This window comes from Cupressus sempervirens, chromosome 5 (assembly GCF_028749045.1).
Source record: "Cupressus sempervirens isolate cs-2001-9-10 chromosome 5, ASM2874904v1, whole genome shotgun sequence".
In the NCBI taxonomy this organism is placed as follows: Eukaryota; Viridiplantae; Streptophyta; class Pinopsida; order Cupressales; family Cupressaceae; genus Cupressus; species Cupressus sempervirens.
The window spans coordinates 123111685-123129767 of record NC_143122.1 but is presented as its reverse complement, the minus strand read 5'-3'; the positions used below and the strand labels follow the sequence as shown (position 1 = coordinate 123129767).

Sequence of the window (18083 nt, the reverse complement as noted above, 5' to 3'; positions counted from 1 at the left end):
CCTTGTTTCTGAGGAGATGGTTCAAAAACTTGTTATGAAGAGAGTGAGACATCCTTATCCTTATAGGATTGGCTAGTTGCAAAGTGAGCATGCTTTGGAAGTGAGGGAGCAATGCCTTGTTGATTTCCAAATAGGGCAGCATAAGGATCAAGTGTTGTGTGATATTATGAACATGAATAGTTGTCACGTGTTGCTTGGTAGACCTTGGCAATATGATTGCAGGGTTGTGCATGATTGTGTCAAGAATCTGTAAACTGCTGAGAAATATGGCAGGAAGTATTCCTTGATTCCTTTACAAAATGAAGAATTCGGTAGGGGGAACTTGAGTATCGACAAGCGAGTTGAGTTGGCAAATTTTGAGAAGGTTGGAGATTAGCATGGAAAGTAGATCTGTAGCACACCGAGGATGGATGTGAAGAAGCGGAAGAACAAAGGAAAGAGCGTACAAGTTGAGGACTTGGAGGATATGTATGTGAAGAACCAATTTGGGATTTATGTGTTGAATTCCAAAATATGTTCTTCCAGCGATTGAGCACATCTTTTTGAACCTGGGGTGTTTGATGCAAGAGCATCCTAAGCTTGCTAGCAATCCTGCATGTTTGGAGGGATTTTGGCTTAAGTGGAGTTCGGTAGATACTAGTGCTCGGCATGGTCTATGGAACTCGGCATGGTTTGGGATCTCGGCATGGTTTGGGAACTCGACACAGCCTTTGGAACTCAACATGGTCTTTGGTTGCTCGGCATGGTCTCTGGAACTCGACATGGTCTTTGGAGCGCGGCTATGCATGGGAACTTAATGGTGTTTGGCTTGGTTTTGCTAACACTCGGCTTGGTCTTGGTTTCTATTGGTGCCGAGTTGTTTGTGAGCCAACTTTTGGCATTTAATTTATGTATGGGTATTTAAGTTAGCATTGTAGCTGACTTATGGCTCAACCTATATTTAATGCAAGGGATTTAATTTAGTTTGTAATGAGCTGGGCTGACTTGTGGCTTAGTTGGGTATAAGTAAAGGGTTTTGTAGAGTCTTTAGGCAGTGGTTATCATTTCAAGTTTGGAGAAGGGTATGAGGAGTAGATGCAAATTTTGAAGAGCTAGGGTTGCGGCTTAGGAACCAAAGGATTGCTTGGTGGACCTGAGTGTACAAGTGTGAAATTCCTCTTGGTGTTCTTATCCTACTATGGAACTGGACTAGTTGGAATTGGTGTGTGTGGTAATTGGATATTGTGGGATCTTGCAGAACTGGTATTGTAATTGTTGTTTGTATTTGGCCCTATCCCGGAAGGCCTTACAGTCGGGCATATTGCATGTAATCAATTATTTTATGAATAGAGTTGTGATTTGGTATCGAATCTTGCATTGTTGTTTCTTGTTGTTGTGTTTCTATTATGTGGTTTATTTGTTGGGGGTTTGGACATCTCCTTTGGGGATTCTCCTGCCTTGCACTACATTATTTCATTCCAAACATACCGATTTCCTCACTTCTAATGCAAGTTGGGGCTTTCATTTTTTAGTGCCTTCCAATTTCTCGATGAACACGTGGTATTGATTGAAACATATTGGTAGATTTTGCCTTGTTAATGAAACTAGTGCTGATTAGTGTATTGGGTCTTGAAGGTAGATTTTCATGTTTTCAAAGCTTTCCTTTGCCTTTGTGTTTTGTACTACTAAGCAGAGACATGGCCATTTTGCAATTCCTCCATGCAATTATGGCCCTTAACTGTTTTCTCACATCTTTCTATTTTGGAGCTTTAATGAGATGAAAGTTAGGAACTCTCCCATACCTAATGATTTTTCATGCTTTTCTCCTCTTGGATACATTAAGAAACCTTATCACTTTCTCTGCTACTGAGAAAACAAAGCCAAAAAGGAAGGCCAAGTTGACCATGTCTTTGGGCCAGTTCATTACTTTATGAATATGTTAAGCCTTATCAAAATTTTTTATACACTTCAAGGTCCTATTAACTCAAAATGAAACAATATCAATACTTGGAAAGACAACGATTCAGATTCAAACAAAGACTTGTACAGATAAGGCATCATGAGTCATCGTAAACTTAAATTGATATGGTATCGATAGAGAGATCTAAGTGTTCTTTGAATATGTTAAGCCTTATCAAAATTCTCGACACACTTCAAGGTCCTATTAACTCAAAATGAAACAGTCTCAATACGTGTTAAAACTGCGGTTCAAAACCCAACAAAGATGTGTATGGATAAGCCATCACGAGTCATAGTAAACTTCAATTGTTGTCATATCGATAGAGGGATCATTGTGTTCTTTGAGGAGTATCTTATGTATTGCTAGTGGTATAAGAAGAGCTATGGGTATGATAGTCATCAAGTTGGAATCAGTGAAATCTCATTCATATTCTATTGAGACTACAGTCTATAGAGCTCATAATCACAAATGAACAGTGTGTCAAGTCAATGCAAGTCAAATGATCACACAAGAAGATATGCATATATTAGGGATGACGAAGGTGAAGATATTTTTGATGACCCATATGATATTTGATCAATGATCAATGATGGCTGATTGGTGACTCTAGACATTATTATTTTTTAACTTTAAACTTGAAGATATATAATGACATTTGAGTTTTGACTAAATCTGACAATTATTATAGTGGTGTGTTTTGAAGTTGACTACTCCTGCAAATATGTAAATATTTTTGATTTTTATATGTTTTGGTATGGATGAACTTTAAATGATCGCAATCCTCGCAAACTGTTTTGCTCGAAACTGTGAACCCTGTGAACCTGAATCCAACCCTGAATTGGAGTTAGCATTCTTGCAAATTTCTCATTGAATATGGGCTTATTCATATTGCGACAATGCACAGATCATCTAATATTAAATGTCTTGTGTATGACATTTATTTGATTGACAGTTTTAATCTCTAGATCCATATAGAACTTTATGTTGTAAATATGATTGCTCTTTAATTTTCTCCCTTTGTTTGTGCCGATTGTAAGTAGTCTTTCTTATTTTTGAATTAAGTACAACAATTGGACTTCCCAAATTGTGAGATTTATTTGCTACCCATGTGTACTTTTTATTAGAAAAGGCTTTAAGCTTCAAATTAGAAGTTATATATTCCATCTTTTCAATATGTACCCTTTAGATTATCATACGAATTTGATTCCAGCAATTTATTTACCAGCTGTTTTTATTTGTTATTGATTTGATTTAGTTCTTGCAAACTGTTGCATTATGACCGCTTCTTCATACACGTTGGAGGGTTAATTTTTGGGTCATTCTCTTTTGAGGCATCCAAGCTTCTTAAATATCTTTTATGCAATAAAATAAATGTTATTTTTTTCCCGTTCATTTAAAAGGAAATGAAATGTGATAATGTACATTAAATTCTATGCTTGGTGAGGATTTAGATGGCATTCCATTGGCGCTGTGTATCTCACATTTGGTGTGAAACTTTTAGGTGGTGGTCAACTCTACATGTGGGGCAAAGTGAAGCAAACTGGTGACAATTGGATGTATCCGAAACCAGTTTTTGATTTGAGGTTATAGGAATACCTTTACCATGTATTTAGAATCTGATTTAATTTTTTTTAATAATATATTGTATACATGTTCTTTTGTTAAATTGTTTCTCTGAATTTTATTTCATCAATAACTTTTCTAAATGGAGACTGCTCTTCAGTTTTTTCCCATTAATATCTTGTTTATTTTATCTGTTATAAGCACAGTCTACCAATTCTTTTTGGTTCAAGAATTTCTTAATTAATCTTCTAATGCATTTCAAATGTGAAGTTAGCACTGTTGTCTTTCTTTACAAACTGATTGAAAAAATATGTTTTTCATTGTTTTGTTTATTCTTCACAATTACAGCAGGAATAATATCCAATTTTCTGTTTGAGTGATCTTGATTGTTTTGTGCAATGTTTTGATTTTTCCCCCTTCTCATTTTGCTACCCAATCCTTATCCCTATAATTATGTTACTGGGTTTATCTAGTATGGGCACTGTTGCCATTCAGAATGGGACAGTTCCAGGTATGAGCATGATACTGGCAGAACTTGTATCATTACCAACTTTGATTATAATACATGCATGCCAGGCAATTACGTGTTTTTGTTCAAATTCTATTAAATTGAATGCACGACTAGGATAAATATGATAGAACTTTTATTTGCCTACATGATTCCTTCACCTTGTTTGTTTCTTCATAACTTATTCTTTAAGTTATATACTGATGATGCATTTATGTCTCTCACTGGAGAAGAAATGAATGCATTTCGGTCCTGTATAGGTGCATGATGATTCCAATAATGATATTCTGTATTGTCAGATAGAGGAGTTCCATCAAGAAAGAAAATCTCCTTCAGATTGGTTATTGAATACAACTGCAGGTACCCAGCCAGATTGGAAACTTTTTAGATTATGTTTCTCTAAAAAATAAATTAGAATGGAAACTTTTTAAATAGTTAGCTTAAATGTCGAGAGTCATTATATTTGTTTGTTAGACCTTGATTTGGTTCAATGCTACCAAAGTAAACAAATCCGTTGAAGGATCTCAGAAATAGCTGTCACACAGTCGTGTTTTTAAGAGAAATTAGTTTTGTCTAATCTAAAATCTGAAATTGCTTGTTACAAGGAAATATAACAGAAATGCAAACTCATAAGCATCTCTTAGTACATTTATCCTTGCAAAGGTGGGCAAGTTCTTATTAGGACATATGCTATTATGTGCAATAATTGTTTGTCATACTGACATAAAATGAAACATTTAAATTCTTTTGAAAGATTTAAAAAAATGTTCTGTGGACTGATATAACAGTGAGGTTGGGCCATTTGCCATGACGACAACACAGAGTTAAACCCTGACAAGTTTTATCTAAATTTCAACTAAGAAATGGAGATTATGCTAATGCTGCTTATTTAGATGAGCATGTCAATGTTTGAAATCCCTTGGTGACTGTTTGTGGGCATGATTAAGGTGAAGAGTTTTTGCCAATGAAAGAATTTCTGAAGAAATTTTAGTAAAGGTAGCCTAATGCTGCATGATGGCCGCCATGTAGGTCAGTTGTTTATAAGATTTTGTCGTGGTGTGTTACTTTAGAGATTTTTTTCTGTACAAAAACTTTAATGTTTTCGATTGCCATTAAGGCAAAATATTTTATTGTTTCAAACAACATTGTTTATTGGTCTATGATATATATTAAGAAATAAAATTTCCACGAAGTTTCTTGGATGCTTTGACAAGGGGCCTCGTTTTAGGGATGAGATATTACTTTTGGGATAAGAAATGGGAGGGTCTCTCTCTCTCTCTCTCTCTCTCTCTCTCTCTTATATACCATTAAAAGGTTGAACTTGTTTATTGGTCTATGTTATATATTAAGAAATAAATTTTCCACAAAGTTTCTTGGATGCTTTGACAAAGGGGCTCGTTTTAGGGATGAGATATTACTTTTGGGATAAGAAATTGGAAGGCTATTGAAGAATATAGGTATATGTATAAATTTTGAAAATATAGAGTTGCAAAGCCTTTATCATATTGACATGCACATTATGTAATCAAAACGCAACAGAGCTCCCCATGAGAGTTGAACAAATTTATGTTTAATTGCTTACATAATTCGTTTCAATGTGCACATGATAAAAAGTTGTAAAAGAGTAATACTGCATACACCAAACTGCCTTTAGGCTTCAAGTTTGCACTATAAATGTTAAAATGATAGTCACAAATTTTAGAACTGTAAATCAAAGTATGATGGCCACCTCTAATTGACCTCAGCTACATTGTATCAAAATCAGAGCATGACTTTGGGTTGTTGTCACTTTGAGAATGAGGGTTCTGGCTTATTTAATGGAACTTCAACTAACCCATCCTATTTTTAATCAATTTGTGTGGTGTCCTCTAGAATGAAATCTAAAATGACATCGTATGACCCTACTTGTGTTGCGTGGGATTGCATAACCAAAGAAACCCTACAAGCAGTAAAATCAACCGTAAATTTGATGCAGTTGTGATTTAAGGGCAAAAGGGACATTACAGTTGGTATCAGAGCATCTTTCTTGCCATCTTGTGACATGTAGTTGATGCAAATCAGTGAAAGGGCTCAAAGAGCATCAGTAAGAGAAAAAGAAATTTGCCACCACCATGAGTGATAGATGAGCAAGGTGAGGGCTTTCATGGAACAAACTGTTGATGTATAGCTTTAGTAGAAGTAATGATGTTTGTCAGACATGCAAATCTGTATCAGGTTTATTTGATAATATTCATTGATGTTACATACATATATGTGTGCGCGCGTGCGCGCGCGTTGTTTAGATTAACATACATTTGATGATATTATCGGAAAACTATATTATCAGCAGACAGTATTATATCAGTGAACATCATAAATTAGTTGCTATCGGTGGTCTTGTATTATGCCGCTGATCGTTTATACTAAAGCATTGTGAATATGATTTTCTCTAACAAACAAGTTGTTAGTTATGCCTCTGTAGAGGCATGACTCTTCGTGGCCAAAGGCCACGTAGAGTCATGACTCTATGGGGGTCATGGCTCTTCACAAATGTACAAGTATATGTGCGGATCATTGAGGACAACAATCAATACATGGCATTATAAGTTCTAGTGATCTGCACTACAATTACAGAATAAATTCTCAACCTTCTCTGCACTCTTTGTTGAAAGACTATCAATATATTTTCTCCTATAGTACGTGTTATCAGCAGTCTTCATTGGAAGACATTTTACATCTCAGCAATTCAAGATATTCACCATTTGAAGTACAATTTTGCTCTGCTGTTATTCAAGTAAGGATATCTATCAATGTTCATATCTACTGTAATAGTTTTGTCTATTAGAGATCACTAAAATTAACATGGTATCAGAGCCATTCTGATAAGAAAATCTATTACTTAGAATTAAAAGTCTTAGATTTATAAAAGTTAAATCATATCCTTAAATCAAAATGGTGAATCATGTAAGGCTAGAAGATAGGCTTGAGGGTGCATCAAATTTATCATCATGGAAAATTTGAGTCATGATAATATTAAGAGAAATAGAATTAGAGGAGTATATTGAAACAAATATATCCATGCCTGAAAATGAACCAGAGAAAGTAACATGGAAAAGACACAATAACAAAGCAATGAAAATTATAATAGATTCTATAAAAGATCATATTCTTCCATCCATATCTAGTCTCAAGACTGCATTTGAGATGTTCTCTACTATCAAAGATATATTTGAAATCAACAATACTAGTAGATTATTAACCCTAAAACAAGATCTACTATATATAAAGATGAAAAATGGAGAATCTATTACATCCTACTTTCTAAGGATTTCTGAATTAAAAGATCAACTTGCAACAATGGAAAATCGAGTTGATGAAAAAGAACTCAGCATGATAGCATTAAGAGGTCTTCCTCTATCTTGGGAAACATTTATTCGAGGATTAAGCTCTCGACCCAAACTTCCTAAGTTTGATTTACTAAACAATGAATGCACACAAGAAGAATCAATATTAGTCTCAAGAGGACTAAGTATAAATCAAGAGGGAGATATTCAAGCACTTCATGCAAATTCAAACAAGAAAAATAAATTCAAACATAATAGAAGGGAAATTGACAAATCATATAAGAAATGTGGTTGGTCCAAAGTTAGATGTTTCAAATGTGATAAAATTGGTCACTCCCATAACTTCAGCCTTGAAAAGAAGAGAATTCAAGCAGCCTTAACAGAAATCAAAGGAGAAGAAGTAAAGAAAGAGAAAAAAGAAAATTATGCTTTTTTACTTAGCCCTTTCAAGTGAATTAAACTCAAACAACACTTGGACCATAGACAATGGAGCATCTCGACACATCATCGGTTTTAGAGACAAATTTGAAACTTTCTCAGAACACTCCTTGGGAGAAGTTACTATTTGAGATAACTCTACTCATCCTATCAAAGGCAATTGTTCCTGTACAATTTACCTAAATTCAGGAATTACTCTCCAACTCAAAAATGTTTTATATATACTTGGAATAAAAAGAAACATAGTCTCTATTTTTGGTTTTGTTGATCAAGGATTCAGAATCACTTTTTAAGAGGACAAAGTTCTATATTGGTGAAAGAACTCTAATATCAAGAAAGCCATTTCCATTGGATTTAGAGATGGAAATCTATATAAACTTTGTAATAATAAAAAACTAGCTCTTAGTCATGAAACATCAAATTCAACCGAAATTTGGAATAGGAGGCTAGGTCACCTTCACTATTGTGCATTATCATGCATAGGAAAAATTGCAAAAGGTTTACGTAGTCTCAAAACCGATCACTTAAGTATTGGCAAAGGATGTGCTTTAGGCAAAGACACTAAGCAGTCATTTCCTAAAAGTGTTCACAAATCAAAATCCATTCTTTAACTGATTCACACTGACTTTTGCGGTCTTATGTCTATACCTTCTCTTGACGGGTGCCTCTTTTATGTAATTTTTATTGATGATTACTCCAGAAGAACTTGGATCTACTTTTTGAAATAGAAAGAATCAGCTGAAGTATTATCAAAATTCAAACAATTCAAAGCCCTAGTTGAAAATCAGTCAGGACAGAAAATAAAAATACTAAGGTCAGATAATGGAGGTGAATACATCACTGAAATTTTTAAAAACTTTTGCATTGCTGTTGGGATTAAGAGGGAGCTTTCTGTACCATATAATCCTCAATAGAATAGAGTTGTTGAACATAAAAATAGATCTATTGTTGAATCAGCCAGAGCAATGATGCACGATTAAAACAAGCATTAAACTTGATCTAAGTTATCTAAGAATATTTGGATGTCCTGTTTATATCCACATTTCTAAAGAGAAAAGAACAAAGCTAGAACCATCCGGAAAGAAGGGGATACTCATTGGATACAACGAAACAACCAAAGGCTACAGGGTCTTTATTTCAAGTCAAAGAACAATTGAGATTAGTAAAGATGTGAAATTTGAAGAAGATATTGCCTTCAATATTTTTAGGGACAGTGATGAATCTATTACTAAATCTATTTCTAAAGTATTTGAAAATCACCAAGCAGAAATTGAGAGGGAGAATGATATCGAACCATCCTCTACCACTACATCTAATCATGAAGATTCTGAAAATGTCAACAATAAAAAGAGGCCACTTTGGGCTAGGAAAATGATAGAAGAAAATCAGGTTGAACCTAATGAAGTAATTTAAGAAAGTAAAAGAACAAGAAATCAATCATGTTATGTTGCATTATTAACTGAACTTATGAAATCAAATACTTTAAATGTTAAAGAAGCACTTTCAAGTTAGTCTTGGAAATAAGCAATGATTGAAGAATATAACTCCATACTAAAAAATGATGTATGAGATGTTGTATCGAGACCTAAAAACAAATCAGTTGTTTCTTCTAAATGGTTGTTTAAAATTAAGCATGCATTTGATGGCAACATTGAAAGGTACAAAGCTATATTTGTAGATATACTTTAGTTAGAACCATCTTGGCTATCACAACATCCAAGGGATGGAAGGTTTAGCAAATGGATGTCAAAACAACATTCCTAAATGGCAAAATTGAAGAAGAAGTTTATATTGAGCAACCAAAAAGTTTCAACACTCATGACAACAAAACTCACGTTTGTAAATTAAAGAAAGCTCTATATGGTCTCAAACAGGCTCCCAGAGCATGGTATGAAAGGCTAGACAACTATCTAATGAAGTTAGGATATTCTAAAAATGAAGCTGATCCTAACTTATACTTCAAAATAGATGGTGATGATATGATTATTCTTTTGTTATATGTTGATGATTTGTTAATAATAGGTGAAGAACATCTCATAAAGAAATGCAAACAAGAACTCACAATAGAGTTTGAAATGAAAGATTTAGGTCTTCACTACTTTTTTGGATTGGAAGTCTAGCAATAAGATAACTACATTTTTCTGAATCAAGGAAAATATACAGTCAACATTTTAACAAAATTTGGAATGATGGAATGTAAACGAGCTTCTACTCCTATGGAAGTCAATCTACACAAGTTGAAGGATGATATAATCAAATAAGAACGTACAGATTCTACTTACTACAGGCAGATCATTGGATTTTTAATATATTTGGTGAATATTCATCTTTACATATGTTATGCTACAAAAACCTTGAGTCAATTTATGTGTGCACTAAAGAAGATACATCTACATGCAACTAAATACATTTTGAGATATCTAAAGGGTACTATTGGCATGGGAATCAAATATGATAAAGTCAACATCGAACTTCATGGATATTCTGATTCCGATTGTGCTGGCAGTCCTACTGAATGTAAGAGTACTTTTGGACGTTGCTTCAGTCTAGGATCTGGAATGGATTCTTGGTTTAGTAGAAAACAACCTTCAGTTGCATTAAGTTCTGCCAAAGCAGAATACATTGCATCTTCTTTGGGTGCTAGAGAAGTGGTATGGCTACAAAAGTTGTTAGTAGATTTGTTCAAAAGACTTTTGGAGCCCACTATGATTCATTGTGATAATCAAAGTTGCACTAAGCTTTCAGCTAATCTAGTTTTCCACAATCTTTCCAAACATATTGAAATTCCTTACCACTACATTAGAGATATGGTGGATTGAGGAATCATTCAACTAGAGTACATCAATACAATTGAGAAAACAACAGATATCTTTATTAAGCCTCTTGCTAAAGTGAAGTTGAAATACTCCAAAGAAAAACTTGGTATGATTAAATTGTAATATTGAATATTGAATTTACGTTTTTAATTCATGTGAGTTTATGCTTCTATTGTTGTTTAGTCGCATCAGATATGTAATGAAAGGTGATAATCTTTCTTGGACATATATATTCAGAAGGTAACCATTTGTAAGGTGATAATCTTGCAAATGATAGGCCTGTTATCATGAACATCTCTAGATATTGTTTCGGACAATTAGAGATCATAGATAACGAATCCATTATGTTATCATGGACATCATTAGATATTTTTTGGGCAGTTAGAGGTCAAAAAAATAAGTTATTCATTATGGTTACTCTAGATATTGTTTGAGACAATTAGAGATTATAATATATGTTATGATAGTGTTCATAGCATGGTGATTTTAATTATTTGACTAGTCACTGTTTCAGAGTGTTAAGATATATAAAGTGTTTAGATATTCTATTCTGAAATCTAAAGGTGTATTACTTCTCCCTTGCTAAGAGGGAGTGTTGATGTATAGCTTCACTAGAAGTAATGATGTTCGTCAGACATATGCAAATCTGTATCAGGGTTATCTAATATTCATTGATGTTACTTACATATGTGTGTGTGTGTGTGTGTTGTTTAGATTAACATATATTTGATGATATTATCAGCATATTGTATTATTGACAGACAGTATTATATCGACAAACATCATAAAGCAGTTGCTATTAACATATATTTGATGAGATTATCAGCATATTGTATTACTGACAGACAATATTATATCGATGAACATCATAAAGCAGTTGCTAATGGTGTTCTTGTATTATGTCGCCGATTGTTTATTCTAAAGCATTGTGAATATGATTTACTCTAACAAACAAGTTGTTAGTTATGCCTCCGTAGAGGCATGACCCTTCGTGGCCAAAGGCCACATAGAGTCATGACTCTTCACAAACGTATATGTACAGATCGTTGAGGACAACAATCAATAAATGGCATTATAAGTCCCAGCGATCTGCACTACAATTACAGAATAATTTCTCAACCTTTTTCTCTGCACTCTTTATTGAAAGACTATCAATATATTTTTTGCTACAGTACGTGTTATCAGCAGTCTTCATTGGAAGACATTTTACATCTCAGCAATTCAAGACATTCATCATTTGAAGTACAATTTTGCTTTGCAGTTATTCAAATAAGGATATCTATCATTATTCATATCTACTATGTTAGAATCTGATAAGATTAATAACACAGAAAACTAGTGCAAAGAATAAATATCTAAACTAAGAATGCAAATGATACAAAATCAAAATAGCATCATAGAGTTAGTCTCCAAGAGAGTCGTGCAAATGCTGGAAGCAAAATAGCATTAAGAGGATGCAAAAACAAGAGATGCAAATACAAGCCAGGTAGCATGCTTATATAGGCTAGGAAGAGGGAGGAGGTGGCAACACCAACCAATGAGGAGCAACCATCTATCGGACTAAAGATAGCAAAGTATCTTCGCAAGATAGCTAATGGATGCTCACATGTAGGAAGGTGACACCTCACAACCATTCACCTAATAAGACATGCTTTATTAACCTAAGCGAGATTATTAAAAGTGTAGGAAAAACCTAGCAAAATAGGAAAAATAAAAAACTACACTAACACCCCTCCATAAGCGAAGCTTAGGTGGATGTAGAAATGGGTCCTGGCAACTCACGCCTGATGAGGTACCCATGTACATAAGATTTCCCAAAAGAGAGAGAAAAGAGACCCCCCCACAAAAAAAAGTCAGGACTCCGAGTGAGAGGAAGAGGCCCCCCCAAAAGATGAAGCATCCCGCACCCCCAGCAAAGCTCGCAAATGAAGGAACTTGCTCTTAGTGAAGGGTTTGGTGAAGATATCAGCAACTTGCTCGGAAGTCGAACAATAGCGAAGGTCGATGACATGACCATGGATGAGCTCTCGGATGTAGTGCATGTGGACCTCTATGTGTTTGGTCCGCTGATGATGAACTGGATTTCGTGAGATCTGAATGGCACTCTGGTTGTTACAAAATATGACTGATGGCCGTCTGATCTGGATACCAAACTCAGTGAGAAGATGTTGAAGCCAAATGGCCTCAGTGGCGGCATTTACAGCCCCCCGATACTCAGCCTCAATAGAAGACAGAGCAATAGCAGACTGCTTTTTGCTCGACCAACAAACAGGACCTGACCCAAGTGAGAAGCTATACCCTGAAGTAGACTTGCGATCCTCAGAATCACCTGCCCAATCTGAATCTGTGTAGCCCACCAAATCAAGCTCAATACCTGCTGCGTAGTGAATCCCACAACTATGAGAACCCTGAATGTAGTGAAGGATCCGCTTGGCTGCTTTCTAGTGCAACTCATGGGGCTCCTGCATGAATCGAGAGACAATGCCTACAACATAGGAGATGTTAGGTCTCGTATGAGTCAGATAAATGAGACTCCCAACAAGTTGGCGGTACAAAGTGCCATCAACAAGTGGAGAAGAGCATTGAGCCTCAAGTTCGACTCTAGAAAGGAAGGGAGTCGGAGCAGGCTTACAGTCAGCCATATGAAACCTCAAGAGTAAATTTGGAGCATACTTGGATTGTGTGATGGTGATCCCAGAAGGAGATTGAAGGATCTCAATCTTGAGAAAGTAATGCAACAAGCCCAAGTTAGTCATCAAAAAACTGTCCTGAAGGGCCACTTTGACAGCCTTAATGGTGGGTGAAGAACTTCCTGTGATCAGCAGTCATCAACATACAAGACCAAAAATAGAAGTGAATCACCCTGTTGCAAAATGTAGACATTAGGATCAGAATGGCACTGAGTGAACCCAATTGATAGAAGGAAGGAGTCCATCTTGGCATACCAAGCCCGAGGAGCTTGTTTGAGGCCATAGAAAGACTTTTGAAGACGACACACAAGTGAAGAATCCTGAAGGAAGCCCTGTGGCTGCTCCATGTAGATCTCCTCATGAAGGTCACCATGAAGAAAAGCACTCTTCACATCCATCTGATGTACTTCCCAATGATTAGCTGCAACAATGGCAAGAACAATTCGAATGGAATTCATTTGGGCAACTGGCGCAAAAGTCTCAGAGTAGTCAATCCCAGGAACCTGGGAGAATCCTTTGGCGACCAAGCGAGCCTTGTGTTTGTCAACTGACCCATCTGCTACAAATTTGTCCGATAGATCCACTTACATCGAACAAGTTTTCTTCCTTTAGGAAGAGGGACAAGATCCCAAGTGTGGTTCCTCATCAAAGAACTATACTCTTCCTGCATAGCTGTATCCCACTCAGAAATACCAGAAGCCTCATGAAAGGACTGTGGATCTGAGGCAGTAGCAATGAAGACATGTGGAGCATCCTAGAATTGTGAATGAGTTCGCCTGGTGTTTGATGGATCCCCAACCCAATCACTTGCAAACTGCAAGGTCTATCTAGCCCAAAGTGGACAGGAAGATGGAGAATCTGGAGGGGAATCATTAACCTCTGAATGATGACTAGGAGAGGAAGGAGGTGAGTTCTCTGAATCACTTTTTGCATCAGAAGTAGAGGTAGAAGACTGTTCAGGGGAATTTGACTCATCAGAAGATTTGTCATGTATTCCAAGTGACTCTAATTTCAAGGTAGAAGGAGTTGGAGAAGTGATAGAAAGTAAGCTTGAAGATCCCTCCTCAAACTGAACACTCCTCTCAATGAATAACTCATGTGTAGTAAGGTGGAGCAACCGATAACCCTTCACACCATCAGGATAACCTACAAATATGCAAGGTCTGCTTTGCGGATCCAAGGCCTTACGTTTCTCTGTAGGAATGTGGGCCCATGCAAGGGAGCCAAAAACTCGAAAGTGCTTAACTGATGGTTTTCGACCGCTCCAAGCTTCAAAAGGAGTAACTCCCTTCAAGGCTCGGTGAGGAACACGGTTCTGGATATAACAAGCACAGTTAATGGCTTTTGCCCAATATTGTGGTGCAAGAGATCTAGAGTCAATCATACAGTTTGCCATTTCCTTCAAAGATCTATTCTTCCGTTTTGCAACACCATTTTGCTGAGGATTGTATGGAACTGAATGCTGTAAATCAATCCCCTCTGAAGTGCAAAATCTTTCAAACCGATGGTTGACATACTCACCACCATTGTCTGTGCGCAAAACCTTGATGGCTTTCTCAGATTGCTTTTCTACAAAATTTTTGAAGTCTTGAAAATGATCAAATACCTCTAACTTCTGTTTGAGAAAGTACACCCATGTATATCGAGAAAGGTCATCAATGAATGTGAGGACATATCGGGCCTTGGTGAAAGAAGGATGTTGAAATGGACCAGCCAAATCACTATGAACTAACTCTAGTATCTGTGAAGCTCTCCATGCCTTACTTTTGTCAAACTTTTCCTTAGGATGCTTACCAAGAATGCAACCTTGGCAAACACCTCCTGAGAATTGAATCGAAGGCAACCCTGTGACCATGCTCTGTTGGTTGAGCTGATGCAAATAGCGAAAGTTAAGATGGCCAAACCGCTCATGCCATAATTTACTCACATCATTAGAGTGAGTGAGCAAAACAGATGAAGGAGGATCAGGAACAAAGTGAGAAAACAGATAGAGCCGTGACTGATGATCTGCTCTCCCAACTGCAACTACAGAATCACTATGCAACTCACGTATCTCCACTGAATTAGGAGTGAACTCAACTCGCTTGCCTAAACCTGTGTGAGTGATCTGGTATATTGATAGGAGATTAGTTGATAATGAGGGTACACAAAGAACATCATGGAATGTGCCATCCCCCACATCAACAGACCCTCTCCCACACACCTCAATAGGAGTGTCATCACCCATCAAAATAGAAGGCATAGTACATGGCTTTAAGGATGCAAGTTCTTCCTTAGATGAAGCCATGTGGTGCCAAGCACCCGAATCAAGAACCCAAGTGGATGGTGAGGGAGCAACTGCAACAAGAGCTTTGCCCTTTCCTTTCCCCTTGTTGTTTTCTTTTGCCTTGTTAGACTCTTCATTAGGACTTTGTTTGATAGACCCAGGAACACTAATATTATTCTTCTCAAGAATGTATGTCAACTGATCAATTTGTTTCTTCAAACATTTATGTTCATCATGACCGGGTCTTTTACAATAGGCACATTTAACCTTTTCTTTCTTAGGCTTAGCGCCCTTAGAGGATGAGGTATCAATAGTTGCTTTTGAAGCAATTGGTATATGATCCTTCTTTTCCTCACTATTATTTTGTTTCTCATCCTTACTATTGTTGTTACTACTTTGTCCTTTTTGTTCTTTTGTGCCTTGGTTGGTTGCTAAGGCATGTGACTTAGAGGACTTAAGAGTTCCCATCTGGATTAGCTTGTCTTGTTCTCGAGTGAGATTGATAGCAAAATCATCTAGAGATGGCATGGTGAATTGAGTAGCAAGTGCACCCTTAGTAGCATAGAAGGTAGAGACAAACACAGAATATTTTGAACTTAGCTTAGAGAGCATATTAAGAATCAGTTGTTTATCTTTCTTTTCAATTCCACATTGTTTTAACTGCAGCCTTAGTGATTTCAATTTGGTGAAGAAATCTTGGATTGTGTTGAAATTGCTTGGACTTAAACTAATTAATTCATTTTCCAACATATGACCCCTCATTGAATCTTGTGTGCCAAATAGTGTTTCTAGCTTTGTCCATACTTCATTTGGTGTATCCAAAGACTCAATGTGAAATAGCAAGTCAGGAGAAACAGACAAACACAATGTTCCATATGCCTCATCACATTTGTTAAACCACTTAGGCTTATCTTCATCTTTATCAGGTTCAGTTTCAAGTCCCATAGTTATCCTATTTAATCCTGCTTTCCTTAAGTGAATTATCATGCGTGATTTCCACTCAAAGTAATTGTATGGAGTTAGGATGGGCATATTTGTTTGATCCATGATGAAAAAATGCAGAGAAGAAATGCTAAAAGAAGAGAACTTAGCCACGACAATGCCCCCACTTTTTACTCAATCAAAGAACCCCCCCCCCAAAAAAAAAATGATTTGGCACTTTATTTTAGTGCATTTACAACTACCATTAGAAAGAAATACTTAGTGGTCTTGATTTCAATGCATTACATACTTAGTGGTCTTGATTTCAATGCATTACAAACCCTCATGAAGAGCATATGCTGAAAGTGAAACTTAGGCAAAATAATCAAGAAAACAAATAGCACCACTGTGATCTACTCAAAAAATCATGCACTTTCAAAAAAAAGAATCGCCTCGATACGAGGTCGTATGAGAAAGTTATGATCCTCTGAAGTTTCCAAAACGAGAACTGTGCATAGTTACGGCCAAGAATCTGCAATTTTTGAAAATTTTATGCATGAAAATCAGAAGTCAACTCCACTAGTGGATAGAGCACAAAAAAAAGGCCAAGGTCATAACAAGAATAATCAAAATTGGAGTCTGTATGAGCAAGAACGAGACATTTGAAAACTGCGTTCAAATTTGCGACTGGCAACGGAGAGGGGTACGGCTGTAGCTTTTCGCGCTAGATCTTGAAAAATATATAGATTGCATGCAAAATCTAAAAGATACCCAAATGGTTTTTCGAAGCTACGAACAAAACCCAGAAAGCATTTTTCTTGTTGATATACAGAAGATGTTGCTGTAGTGTAAGTCAGACGCCTTTAACAGTAAAAAACGGCTCCAAAAATCAAGAAATGACCCCAGCAACCAAAATATGACATGCAAATGTTGGATCAGCTTCCTAAGTCCATCAATGGCATGCTGGAACCTGCAATACTGATTGAAAACTCCAAATATGCAAATTGGTTGTCAGATTTGAGATTGAAACCCCAGAGAAAAATCGTTTTTGTCAAAACTTTTCTGATTCTCAAGATCATCCAAAGATGCAAGAGAAGGGCATACTTCTCTTTTCAAAACTACAATAAAATTTATTAGCCCCCCTCGAATCTCTCAAATAAGGAAATTAAAATCTACTCTTGCACATAAACTAGGCTCTGATACCATGTTAGAATTTGATAAGATTAATAACCCAGAAAACTAGTGCAAAGAATAAATATCTAAACTAAGAATGCAAATGATACAAAATCAAAATAGCATCATAGAGTTAGTTTCCAAGAGAGTCACACAAATGCTGGAAGCAAACTAGCATTAAGAGGATGCAAAAACAAGATATGCAAATACAAGCCATGTAGCATGCTTATATAGGCTAGGAAGAGGGAGGAGGTGGCAACACCAACCAATGAGGAGCAACCATCTATCGGACTAAAGATAGCAAAGTATCTTCGCAAGATAGCTAATGGATGCTCACATGTAGGAAGGTGACACCTCACAACCATTCACCTAATAAGATATGCTTTATTAACCTAAGCGAGATTATTAAAAGTGTAGGAAAAACCTAGCAAAATAGGAAAAAATAA

General features: G+C 36.2%; 1 protein-coding gene across 1 annotated transcript in view; it reads left to right on the top strand.

Moving 5' to 3' along the window:
• Positions 1-18083, top strand: part of LOC149554817 (Regulator of chromosome condensation (RCC1) family protein) — a 78075-nt gene that overhangs the window by 47924 nt on the left and 12068 nt on the right. The window contains 1 exon segment of the mRNA XM_089828831.1: positions 3441-3522. Coding sequence (XP_089684957.1) covers positions 3441-3522 — 82 coding nt within the window.